Genomic DNA, 13,381 nt, shown 5'->3' with positions numbered 1-13,381 from the left:
AAGTCCTTGACTGTTCAGTAAGTGATGTTTTAGGATTACGGTTTGTTTAATGAAATGAAATTTGAAGGAGGATTTCACTAATTTAAAGAAATATTAGTGAACATGGTATTTTGCTGTACTTGTGCCCTTAGAACTGTGGAGTGTTTGTGGTTTCCCCTCAATATTTGATGAATACATTGAATACACACAGAAGCACAGTAACACACACACACACACACACACACACACACATTAGTTTTATGTACAGTGCTGTGAGAAAGTATTCCTGATTTCTTCTGTTTTTGTGTATATCTCATACTAAATAGTTTCAGATATTCAAACGAAATGCAACATGAAACAAAGGCAACCTGAGTAAACACACAATACAGTTTTTATTTATTTATTTTTTTTTTTCATTCAAGCAAAAAAAGTTATCCAACACCCATGTGAAAATCTAATTACCCCCTTAAAATTAAAATCTGTTTGTGCCACCTTTAGCAGCAATCACTGCAACCAAAGCTTCCAATAACTGGAGATCAGCCTTTCACTTACGTCTAGAACTAGGATTTACTCCTATTCTTTGGATCATTGTCTTGCTGCATAATCCAGTTGTGCTTGAGTTTCAACTTATGGACTGAAGACCAGACATTCTGATTTTCTGATAGAGCAGAATTCATGTTTCCCTCAATTAGTTAATATAATAAGTTGCCCAGGCCCTGAAGGAGCAAAGCATCCCCACACCATCACACTGCCAGCACCATGCTTGACCATAGGTATGATGTTCTTTTTGTGGAATTCTGTGTTTGGTTTACACCAGATGTAACGGGACATCTGTCTTTCAAACAGTTACATCAAGGTGTGTTTTGGCAAAATTTAGACGAGCCTTAATGTTCTTCTGGGTTAGCAGTGGTTTTCTCCTTACCACTCTTCCATGGATGCCATTTTTGCCCAGTGTCTTTCTGATAGCGGAGTCATGAACAGTGACCTTTACTGATGCAAAACAGACCTGTAGGTCCTTTGATGTTGTCCTTGGCTCTTTTATGACTTGCTGGATGAGTAGTTGCTGTGCTCTTGGAGGAATTTTGGAAGGTTGGCCACTTCTGGGAAGGTTCACTACTGTGATGAGTTTTTGCATTAGGAGATAATGGCTCTCACTGTGGTCCTTTAGAGTCCCAGAGCCTTTCAAATAGCTTTGTAACCCTTCTCAGACTGATGTATTTCGATCACCTTCTTCCTCATCATTTCTGGAATTTCTTTCAATTTTGGCATAGTGTGTTACTGCGTAAGACCTTTTAATCAACTTCATGCTATTGTAAAAGTTATATTTAAGTGTTGATTTGATTGAACAGGGTTTGCAGTAATCAGGCCTGGTTGTGTTTAGTCCAGCTGAACACCATTATGAATGCAGTTTCATAGATTTGGGTTATTAGTAACCATGGGGACAAATAGATTTTCACACAGGCCCAGTTGGTATTGGATAACTTCTTTGCTTTAATAAATACGATTATTATTTAAAAACTGTATTTTATGTTTACTCAGGTTGCCTTTGTTTTATCTTAGATTTTGTTTTAATTTCTGAAACAATTTAGTATGAGATATACACAAAAACAGGAGAAATCAGGATGAGGTAAATACTTTTTCCACAGCACTGTACTTCCTAGTATATTTTGATGGCTTTCAGAGTTTTATTGTTGCAAATTATGGAAGCATGTTGTAAAAAGTGTAAGTTATACTGCAACAGTATGTTGTCAGTCACTTTGACAATCAGTTGGTCAGGGGTTAGGAATGTATTTAAGAATTCCATAAAACTGAAGAATGAAGTCTAGGATATAGGAGCACAGAGTCTGTGCATAAAAGACTTATGACCTTAAAATATCTGTATTAAAACTGCCAAAGTGTCTGGCAAGTGATTTTGTTTTAATATGGCATGCATTTAAACAAACTTGTACTATGTTTGTTTTTATGATTATAGGTTCCCCATTTTGGTTTCAGCAGTGCTGAAAGAATTCTAGTTTTCCTCACCACACCTCTCCATCAGCATTTCACTTTCTGTCCTAGATTATTCGATTAATTTTTTTACGTTCTAGGAAGGCGCATATACTTTTCAGTGAGATGGTAGTTAGCTGATTAGCTAGATAAAGTATCTTTCCTGCTAGCCAATGAGCAAAAAGAAATGCTGTCTCTGTCATTATTGATAAAAACTTCTTCTAGATCATATTACTTTGGCATTACTGACACTGTAGTACTTGCATATTGACCATTTTTAAAACATTGTTTCCTCATCTAGTCCTCATGTACTGTAGATCTCTAGTATATTGAGTGGGCCACTGCAAAACATGGAACTAAGCACCAAAATAAGGGTAGAGTGATCAAGAAGAATGTAATGTATAACAAACCTTTCAAACACTATTGTAAGAAAGTGACTTTTCCATTTTGTGAACCTTGGTAATGGAAGTGTAATATATGTAACTATGGTTCTATGACTTAATGGAGGACATCCAGGATGGTTTGCTTTGGAAGAACTCCTGTATAGTCGTTTCCTTGATGAGTACCAATAACAAATATCACCTTGTGACCATGAACCCAAAAGTCCTCTGCTATGTCATGCTTGTCCTCTGGCTATTCTTGTCAACCCCAGTTTCCCAGGTGACTTGGCAGTCCTCCACTCAGTTGTAGAACAATGGTTACATACATAACCTTCTGTTTTACTTCCTTTCATTATGGATTGCTAGGGCAAGTGGAGACCATGTATCACGGAACAGGTGTTGATACTGTTCCTTAGGCTACAGAGGAGGAAAATGACTTAAGTGTTGACGCTGTTTTTTATTGAGGATGACAATTACTCAAGGTGTTGATATTGTACTCTTTATCCAATGGGCTTTAGAAACCCCTTGATGGTGCTCCCCAATGCAAAAAGAAAACTAGCAGTCACTTCCACACAGTGCTGACTGTGAGAGCCCTTACTGGAGCCAGGGTTGGCCTGGGCAACATTCTCCTCTGTAGGAGATCAGTTGATATATTTATTGGTATATTGTTATGTCAATATTTTTGGTTGACTTAATGTTTGATTTTAATCCCAGCACATCCAAATGTGAGATCAGGTCATTTGTCTGTCTAAATGCCTGCTGTTGGGACCATCTGCCTGTTGTATTTAAAGGAGTATGCACAGGGGCTCTAAGATGGCTCACACACACTTTGTGAACACCCTGGGTGCAAAACTAACCAAAAGGAAAGTGTATGTCAGTCTGCTGTTGTGAAAGTAGAGAAGTCTCCTGTATCCCACGGCAACTGAGATGTGGAAATACATCCCTCGATGATCTGTTTTTACCACTAATCATGTTTGTTCACCACTTGCATTACATCTGGCATGCGTAGTTCAGTATGTCCTGTTGAGATTCATTCGTTCCAAGCTAGAGATTTCCAGCATTTCTGTGCCTTCAGTAGAAGTGTTAGCTGCATGATTCATCTGCACATTTGGGCAAACCATACAACTCATCGAAACATTCACTGAACAAACTCAAGAATTCTTTAGTGATTGCAGACAAGGGAGACTCAAGGTACCCTGCTGCAATGAAATGTCAAGTTTGTGTTTCAGTCAGAAGGATTGAGGAAATGATCTAGTGCAGGTGTGTCCAATCTGAACTGCAAAGAGCCAGTGTGGGTGCAGGTTTTCATTTCAATCAAGGAGAAGCCAAACCTGATTCCACCTGTTTAATCTGTTGAGTTTGGCTTTCAATATACACAGGTACGGCTTGTGCTTGGCTGGAATGAAAACCTGCACCCACACCGGCCCTTTCCGGATAAGACTGAACATGCCTGATCTAATGCCATCCAGGTACTAGAAGCAGGCACAAACACACTGCACCAGGCTTCCAGCAATAGTGCTTGAGCCAGCTAACGAGCCTTCTCATCTGCATTAACAATTCCAGTGACCTAGTGCACTTCACTGCTATATCTCCCTTTGCTTGTTTAGTGTTTCCTGTAGGATTTCTGTACCCATTGTGCTTGGATTTATGGGCATTATTTCATTAAGGGCCAGGAGCAACTGCGCCACATGTTAGGGATACAGCCTATCTTCACCATAGCAGCATATACAGTATGTTTGTGGAAACACTGTGTCAGCTCTTTTATATTCAGCTACATGCCACACAGATTTATGTGCAGGTCTTCATCAGCCTGTACCACTAGTGAAACTATCAGCATCTGTACCAGAGGTAAAGATCCCAACCTTTGTGTTGTTGCATCTGCTATTGCAGCTAGAATGCATGGCATTTTAATTAGGTTGCAACTTTAGTGTGCTTTTGAGTGGAGGTAGGCTATCCATACTCTCCACCAAAGTGGGCTTCAAGCTTGGAGGTGTAGTATTGAAGGTACATCAGGGTCTGTCTCTGTATGCAGGGATGCTGTAGGCTCCTAAGCCTCACTGAGCTTTGCACTTCATTGCTCTGTTGCACAGCTCTTAAAGGCAATCGCTCTTCCTCTTCCATGGGACTGATTAGATGAGTGTTCTACCTGGTTCTATGTCTAACACTGCAACACAGTGAAGGAGCTTACCTTTTTCTTGCCAGCGGGCTCTGAAACCGTATCTGCTTCTCACTTCACTTTTCGCTGTGGCAGCATAGTACCAGAGGAAGGTGATGCATAGCCAGCCGTATTTCCATAGCCAAAGGCATTATGTTGTAATTAGGGCAAGGCTCTGTAAGCGCCTGTCACAGATGATCAGGTGCCAAACAGTTTAAGCATTGATCATGTCCATCATGTAACGCCTGTAGCACTTGAGAAAGTAGAGTTGAGTTGGTTGAGAAAGTTTCAACAATTTACACACGTTATGAGTGTATGAACCTAAGGTTATAATATTAGTTACTCTGTATCCTTGTGTCTAGTTTTGACAACACAGTCAACAGTAAAATATTAGCTTGACCGTTACCCAAGGTGCCAATGTTTAGCACCAGTTGCATATGGGTAGCATTTAAGTGTTTCCTCTCATTAAACGTACACGTGAGCTTGGTCCTCTAGGTCAGCAATAGTCATACACAGCATATTTTTCAATGCATTTGAATATATGCTTTCAATATCTACTTCTTAAAATATCCAAGCTTGCATGACGTATCTGTATGATTCAAGCAAATTTAAGCTCTCCAAAAAAAAAAAAGGGATTTTAAATTTAAATGTGAATCTGAATACACGTGAATGTGAATTCTATTACATGTTAGGTATTACGATTTCCTTTTATTTTGCCTATTATATGATTGCATAGCTTAAAATGTTGCCTGTGTGATATACTGTATGCTGGACAGTATCGGCTGAATATAATCACAGGTTGAGTCAGACTTAGTTTTGTGTTAGTTTTAGTTGTATAAACATTCTATATTCTTTTCTTTTTTTAGAGACATGTACCATGGATAGAGCATAGAAACCTTTTGAAATGGCTACATGTAAACGAGTAGCAACCCCTTCAATATCCAATCGTCTGTCCTTTACTATAATGTCTGTTTTGCATTATTTTGCAAAATATAAATCTGTTAACAGTTTTAAATGAAGCAGTTGCATTTTGATTTGAAAAGGCCTCTGGGCAACTTTGGCTAAATAATTTTTCTTCATTTTCCTCTGGTCCAAATCTCTGTGATAGCACTGCCAGTAAATTATGTTTATTGCTTCAAATCTTAGTTTGTATCAGCGTAAACATTTTCAGAGTACCCACAGAACAAATGTGATTGATTATGCTTGTATTTTTGTTTCAAAATCCCAAATGCAACCAGTGAAAATTTTGAACCTAAAAGAGTTCTCATGTTCCTGTGCACTGCTTATTATGTATTTGTGGGAGATGCACTAGCCCCGTTTTTTAGTGCAATGGAGCTTTTTCTGAAAATGTCATTACTCTGATCCACTGCCCAGGAATTGCTCAGCCGAGGGAACATTTTTTCTCCACAGACCAGGGATATTTTTAAGAGAGCAGGGAAAAAAGAAAAAGAGAAACAGGAGAAAATGTGCTCCTTTCTAAATGGGGTGGGTATAAAGGCAGATGGGGCTCTGCGCTGCCCCCTGACTGTGCTAAAAATACGCCACGCATGGGGCCCATTTGAGTGCTTCAGGCCCTGATTGAGACGACTGTGGTGACCCCGATGTAAACTTAGCAGAGAAGAGAGCCTTGAAACACACAAGACTAAATAAAAAAAAAGAAGAGAGAAATATTAGGGGGGAAAAGATGAGAGATGGAGAGAGTTAAAGAGCCTGAGACAGATGGAAAGGAAAAATCTGAACTCCTTAACCTATTTCACATCAGTCAGTTTTTCTGAAAATTGTTAAAATAAACAAGATTGATGATTTTTTTTAAAGTTCATAGAGCACATACATGGACTGTGTTAGGAGTTTTGAGCTTCACATAGTCAGTAATTTTAAATGTGTCTGTTGTGGTTTTCTTGCTTAAACGGTTATAAAAAACAGACAGAATAAGCCAATCATATCGCTGTGCACGTTTTGTCTTGGGACATCAAACTAAAATTTGCTGTGTCCACGGAGTGAAAATAAAAAAAATTGGGAATTAAGGTTTTGTGGATATGAAGATCCCATGGCTGATCATGCAGTTTTTTTTTTTTTTATTCTAAAGGCCTCATGCCTTCATCTTGTCCACTGATTGTCTGCTGATATTGATTTTGAGGACTGATACTGTTCCACTCGTTCTGATCTTGCTGCTGCTGCTAACCCACTCGCTGCCCCGCCAGTGTCTACAGTCTGCCACCTTTGTGCCCCCACAGAAGCCCCACTCTGCCTGAAGACCAAAGAGCACAACGTCCTACAGCGCCAGCGTGTGGTGGACCTTTGGAAGGACGGCAGGTCGGAAGGGTCTATAGGACAGGAACTGCACATGCCAAAATCCACCGTGCACAGCATCATCGTCAAATACCGCCTCAGCAACACGGTGGAGAACCTCCCTCGCAACGGCCGACCCAAAAAATCCTGACTAATAGATGCTATGGGCAAAAACACACTCAGAGGGAGAAAGAATAAAGAGAGAGAAACAAATGAGGGTAGAAAGAGAGAAATATTAAAAATCAAGTCAGAAGAATCTTAGAAAGTTGGGCTGGGAAAGTTACAAACCTGATAAATGGAGAGAGGGAGAGTGAAAAGGGGAGAGGGGTACAGAAGAGGGGCCGTCAGGAAACAGCTTAGCACAGAGGAAAAAGGAAGAAAAGGAGGAAAGAGCTGAGAGCAATTTAAGGTACATATGACCTCCCTGGCTGCCAAAGCAAAATAATAAAGTCACCAGGAGTAATATGAACAGACGGCAAGGTGAATAGTCTGATAAAAGTGAAGCGAGTAAGCATGACAAAAGAGGAAATCACCCAACCGTTTCCAGTGTAAAGTGGGAGTCAGTGAGACAAGCCTGCAAAAAGCACTTCTCTCTCTCACCCTCACTACCTCCCTCTCACTTTCATCTCTCTCTCCGACAGAAACCCCAGTGGATTCATCTTTCACTTGGCAAGAGAAATAAGTGCATATGTTGAAGTACCCAGGACCTTTACTCCCTAATTCCTGTGGAAATATCTCTCTCTCTCTCTCTCTCTCTCTCTCTTTTTCTCTCTCTCTCTCTCTCTGGAGCCCTTTCACACATACAGAGGGAGTAGTGAAACATTTCATAGTGTCAAAACCAAGGAATTCCTGAGATGGATTGCAAGTTTGTTTTGTTTTCTTAACGTTTCCCATTCCGATCGGTGGCTATAGGGAATCACGGATTGAAGGGTCAGATGGACAGCCTCTATGGTGGACTGACTAAGTCTGGGAAAAAAGCATAATGGTTTATTGCTCCTTATCAGCGATCCTCTGAACAAAAAAAGAAAAAATGAACTGAAACCAGGACGATGCCAAGTAGCATTTTTTTTAAATTTCTTAAACAGCATTTTTTAAAATATTGTGGATACAACGCTGTATGAACATTTACGGCTGTATGACACATGAACCAATTTGCGCTGACTGACCTTGAGAATGGCCATTGGGGATATTGGTGTGTGGTGTGTGTTGGCTAGACACAGGTAGCCTCAAATCTAAGGAGGGCATCTGGCCCTGGGGAAGTAAACATAGCTCCTGTTTTTCTACAATATATGGCAGTGCCATACTGAGATTCCAATGTTGGTAGACCTAAGATTGGATTTTCTGGCTTAGAATCTGAGATTGGTTTGGAAGACAAGCAGGTCTAGGAGCAGTCCAAAAGGACGGTGCTTGAATTCCTGTGCAGTAGCAGAGCCAGATCAGATTAGCCAGATCAGCCCCTCAGCGGGACCCTTATACAGTGCAGAACTGCTGTGGGAGGACTCTTACTGTGCACACACACAAACACACACATTCACAGGTACTAACTTAGAGTCTAAGGTGCATACATTATAAATAAAGGTTTGAGGCATTTTGTGTGTACAAGTAGGTGTGTGTCGGTGTCTGTTTATGTATGCACTTGTGCATGGTGTGAAGCTAAAATTTGACACTGATGCTCTGTGTGGGTTCGTTCCCATTGCCGCTAGGAGAGTGATTAATTGTGTAAGCGAAGTGGTTGTTTAGACAGGCAGGGGTCACAGAGGCTGTCTGCCAACTGAATATTTTTCTGGATAACTGAACAAGAGGAGGCGGTTATGCAGGAGCAAACCTGCGCAGCGAAGCAATGAATACAACTATTTGATTCCCTCGGATCAGAGTTGCTGAGTGAGAGAGACAGAGAGTACAATAATAAAAAAAAAAAGATCTGAATGGGAGATATAAGTTATTTTCCTTGTCCCATGTGTACATGACTGGGAAAATCTTGCTTGTTATTTAAGACTCTGGTTTGTTCCTTTTCTTTTTGCCAATCAGAAAAGAATGTTTATGAAAAGGTCTGAATCAGATTTCAAGTTGATAAGTTCCCTTTCTTTATTTTCCTTTCTTGTAATACAGTTAATGGATTTGGACCTCATTTCTGATAAGCATTTTGCACAAGCAGCATCATTTAATCAATAAGAATATAGTAGCACATCACATTATCAAGGCAATAATGTGTTTTTAAAATACGTTTATGGTTAATATGTAAGGAATGAAATATGATGGGGTGTGCTGTTGTAGGAATAGAATCAATAATGGGGTAGTATGATTTGGCCCGATGTGAAGTTGATTATTTTCCAATAACAGCATACCTCAAAGTGTTTTATTCCTCTTCAGCAATAAGCCAATGCTAATGATTTTTTTGTTGCGCTAATGGAGGCATTATTTTTGCAGGTTGTCCATCTATCCTTCCAAGATTCTCATTTGCACAATATCCCAAGAACCTGTGGTTGATTGATTGGAGAATTTATATGGAAATATCATTGTAGCCAGCGGATGAACAGATTAGTTTTTGGAATTGATCCTAACAGGGTCAAAGTTAGAGTTCAAATGTCTAAAATGAGTTGTTGTTTTTTGATCAATAGCTTCCTTCCTGTTTGAAGTATATTTTAAGAGTATTTCAGTTCAAACATGTCATGTTTATTTTTGTTTAATTTTGTGGAACTTCGTGAAACAAGTTACTTTCATTATAGTAGCTATAAACATATCCTATAAGTCATTCCCTCACCAGCCTTGTTTTTTCTTGCTAGTAGGTTAGTAAGATAAAAATGCAGCTTGTCATGTTATCGAGAAACCACAAAGACATTTCTGTCAGAAAAACTTAAAGCTTTAACTTACAGCTTTAACTCTAACTGCTACAAACTGTTGACACTGGAAACTCCTTCCATAAATGTTAAATAATCCGAGCCATTATATTAAATTAATCAACACCATCTGACTATCTGAATCGAGAACAGCACTGCGGTATGATGTGCAAATGAATAACTTATTGATGTCTTTTGATGAATTGATGTTCAAAAATTTTAAAATTTGGATGAAAACAATCAAGGCGGGCATACTTTTGCCAGACAGCCACTGACTAAACAGTATTTAGCAGCATACAGTGCATCTGGAAAGTATTCACAGCACTTCACTTTTTCCACATATTGTTATGTTACAGCCTTATTCCAAAATGTATTAAATTCATTATTCTCCTCAAAATTCTACAAACAGTACCCCATAATGACAACGTGAAAGAAGTTTGTTTGAAATCTTTGCAAATTTATTAAAAATAAAAAACAAAAAAGCACATGTACATAAGTATTCACAGCCTTTGCCATGACACTCAAAATTAAGCACAGATGCATCCTGTTTCCACTGATCATCCTTGAGATGTTTCTACAACTTGATTGGAGTCCACCTGTGGTAAATTCAGTTGATTGGACATGATTTGGAAAGGCACACACCTGTCTATATAAAGTCCCACAGTTAACAATGCATGTCAGAGCACAAACCAAGCCATGAAGTCCAAGGAATTGTCTGGAGACCTCCGAGACAGGATTGTATCGAGGCACAGATCTGGGGAAGGGTACAGAAACATTACTGCTGCATTGGAGGTCCCACTGAGCACAGTGGCCTCCATCATCCGTAAATGGAAGAAGTTTGGAACCACCAGGACTCTTCCTAGAGCTGGCCAAACTGAGCGATCGGGGGAGAAGGGCCTTATTCAGGGAGGTGACCAAAAACCCGATGGTCACTCTGACAGAGCTCCAGCGTGTCTCTGTGGAGAGAGGAGAACCTTCCAGAAGAACAACCATTTCTGCAGCACTCCACCAATCAGGCCTGTATGGTAGAGTGGCCAGACGGAACCCACAGCCCACCTGGAGTTTGCCAAAAGGCACCTAAAGGACTCTCAGACTATGAGAAACAAAATTCTCTGGTCTGATGAAACAAAGATTGAACTCTTTGGCCTGAATAGCAAGCGTCATGTCTGGAGGAAACCAGGCACCACTCATCACCTGGCCAATACCATCCCTACAGTGAAGCATGGTAGTGGCAGCATCATGCTGTGGGGATGTTTTTCAGTGGCAGGAACTGGGAGACTAGTCAGGATCGAGGGAAAGATGAATGCAGCAATGTACAGAGACATCCTTGATGAAAACCTGCTCCAGAGCGCTCTGGACCTCAGACTGGGGCGAAGGTTCATCTTCCAACAGGACAACGACCCTAAGCACACAGCCAAGATAACAAAGGAGTGGCTACAGGACAACTCTGTGAAATGTCTTTGAGTGGTCCAGCCAGAACCCAGACTTGAACCCGATTGAACATCTCTGGAGAGATCTGAAAATGGCTGTGCACCGACGCTCCCCATCCAACATGATCGAGCTCGAGAGGTCCTGCAAAGTAGAATGGGAGAAACTGCCCAAAAATAGGTGTGCCAATCTTGTAGCATCATACTCAAAAAGACTTGAGGCTATAATTTGGTGCCAAAGGTGCTTCAACAAAGTATTGAGCAAAGGCTGTGAATACTTATGTAGATGTGCTTTTTTGTTTTTTATTTTTAATAAATTTGCAAAGATTTCAAACAAACTTCACATTGTCATTATGGGGTATTGTTTGTAGAATTTTGAGGAAAATAATGAATTTAATCCATTTTGGAATAAGGCTGTAACATAACAAAATGTGGAAAAAGTGAAGCGCTGTGAATACTTTCCGGAAGCAATGTATGTGATTTTCTAATCGCTGACAGGGTGGAGAAATTTGATTTGGCTTCCTTATCTTTTTCTTAGAGCAGGCTAGCTAATGCATTGAACAGGATATCACTATACATTAAAAGATAACGCCTGGATAAGCAACAGTTAAGAAAAATGCAACAGTTTGGTGGTCAATGGGTCACCAGCTTGATGCAGTTATTTCAAGCAAGGGATATGCACCCAAATATTAAGTGTTATTTACTTTCATTTCCTTTAAGAATATCTGTTCCAATACTTTTGTTCACCAACACATTGGGTGTTCTGCCACCAAAGGTACCATGTTCTAAGTTGTGTAACACATCTAGTTGCATAGAAAGAAACTCGAGTCTGGCACTTGGACTCGAGTCGCACTTAAGTCGCAAAATAATGACTTGCGACTTGGACTCATGAACAACTGACTCGAGACTTGACTTGGATTTGAAGACAGAGACGCCTAAAAAAACAAGTCGTTTTGGTTTGACATTCCGGATTATGTTTTTACTTTACTACCCGACATGACAGCACAAACTCTGTATTTTTCTATTCAATCCTCATTTATTCATTACCTATCAGTATATGCTGCAGCAGCAAATATCATAACAATTCATCTGTAAACACACCAAGCCAGCATTATTATATATACATGTGACGCATCTGAAGGCATCTGAAGTTCATCACACATTGGAAAAGTGCTGTTATATAAATGAACAACAAACAATAACAATATAGTGAACTCTTACCTTGTGTTAATCTTCATGTCATTTTATTTGAAATGCAATCAATTAATCCAAGGGGAAGCTGTAACCCCCCCCCCCCCCCCAAACCCCCAAGTATTAGCTACCAGTTGATATCCATATAATATCCAATTTACCAAGTTAAATTGCATTTATATACAGGGGTCTTGTTACCGCCAGCGCTCACTGAAAGACTACCTTACCCATCACTGCTTGAGAACTACTTCAAACTACGGCAAATCAAATAGCTAAAAATACACAGCACTTTTTTTCTCATGATGACAGTCTCGAGTATAATGGTATAGGGCATGTGTATAGGGTGTTCCATATGTAAGGGCACTTTGAAGGGAGAGTAATCAAGCTAGGCATGCTGTAAGATTTCTTCAAACTGAATTTCCGATAAAAATGACTTGCAAATTGTAAGTTATAAATGACTTTAAAAAAGTAATATCTTTCCTGAATGTTCAGTTTTCTTGTAATTATAGGGAGAACTTTTGGATAAAATGTAATAGTTGGAAAGTGCTTTATTAGAGCACCAGTGTGGGCTTTATTAGACAAATTTGAATAAATGAACAAGACATTCTATAGAAGTAAACAGTTTTAATATTGATTAATCAAAATTGATTCAGCCTCTTACACTGTTAATTACAATAACTAGCTGAAAGAACTATTGCTAAAAATAGAACAAAGACTTGATAATTGACATGGACTTGGACTCAGGGACTTGTGAACATGTCTGTCTAGATGTAAATATCAGGAAATTAAAGTTGAAATTCTGATCTATCAGCATATTTGTCTTTTGATCTCAAACTCAAATCTTCAGTGTATAGGGAAAACAATAGAATTGGGCTTGCTGTTCCAATACATTCAGAGCAGATTATATGTATTTAGGTTAAAAAATATTTGGAACCAATGTACTTAGTCCATACAGCATATACAGATCAGCCATAAAATTAAAACCACCTGCCTAATATTGTGTAGGTCCCCCCTGTGCTGCCAAAACAGCTCTGACCTGTCAGGGCATGGACTCCACAAGACCTCTGAAGGTGTGCTGTGGTATCTGGATCCAAGACGTTAGGAGCAGATCCTTTAAATCCTGTAAGTCATGAGGTG

The 13,381-nt window shown here is 39.6% G+C and overlaps 1 protein-coding gene across 3 annotated transcripts in view; it reads left to right on the top strand.

Annotated features, from left to right (window-relative positions):
* Nucleotides 1-13,381, top strand: part of chd3 (chromodomain helicase DNA binding protein 3) — a 53,097-nt gene that overhangs the window by 34,961 nt on the left and 4,755 nt on the right. For 2 of the 3 annotated variants that reach the window (XM_053629156.1, XM_053629155.1), the window contains exon 40: nt 6,735-7,714. The exons of the other annotated variant lie outside the window; for it this stretch is intronic. In XM_053629156.1, coding sequence (XP_053485131.1) covers nt 6,735-6,940 — 206 coding nt within the window. In that variant the 3' untranslated portion in view covers nt 6,941-7,714. Of the gene's footprint in view, nt 1-6,734; nt 7,715-13,381 lie in introns of those variants that run through there. 3 annotated transcript variants of the gene reach the window in all.

Source organism: Ictalurus furcatus, chromosome 7 (assembly GCF_023375685.1).
Source record: "Ictalurus furcatus strain D&B chromosome 7, Billie_1.0, whole genome shotgun sequence".
Lineage (NCBI taxonomy): Eukaryota > Metazoa > Chordata > Actinopteri > Siluriformes > Ictaluridae > Ictalurus > Ictalurus furcatus.
This window is presented reverse-complemented; position numbering and strand designations above follow the sequence as displayed.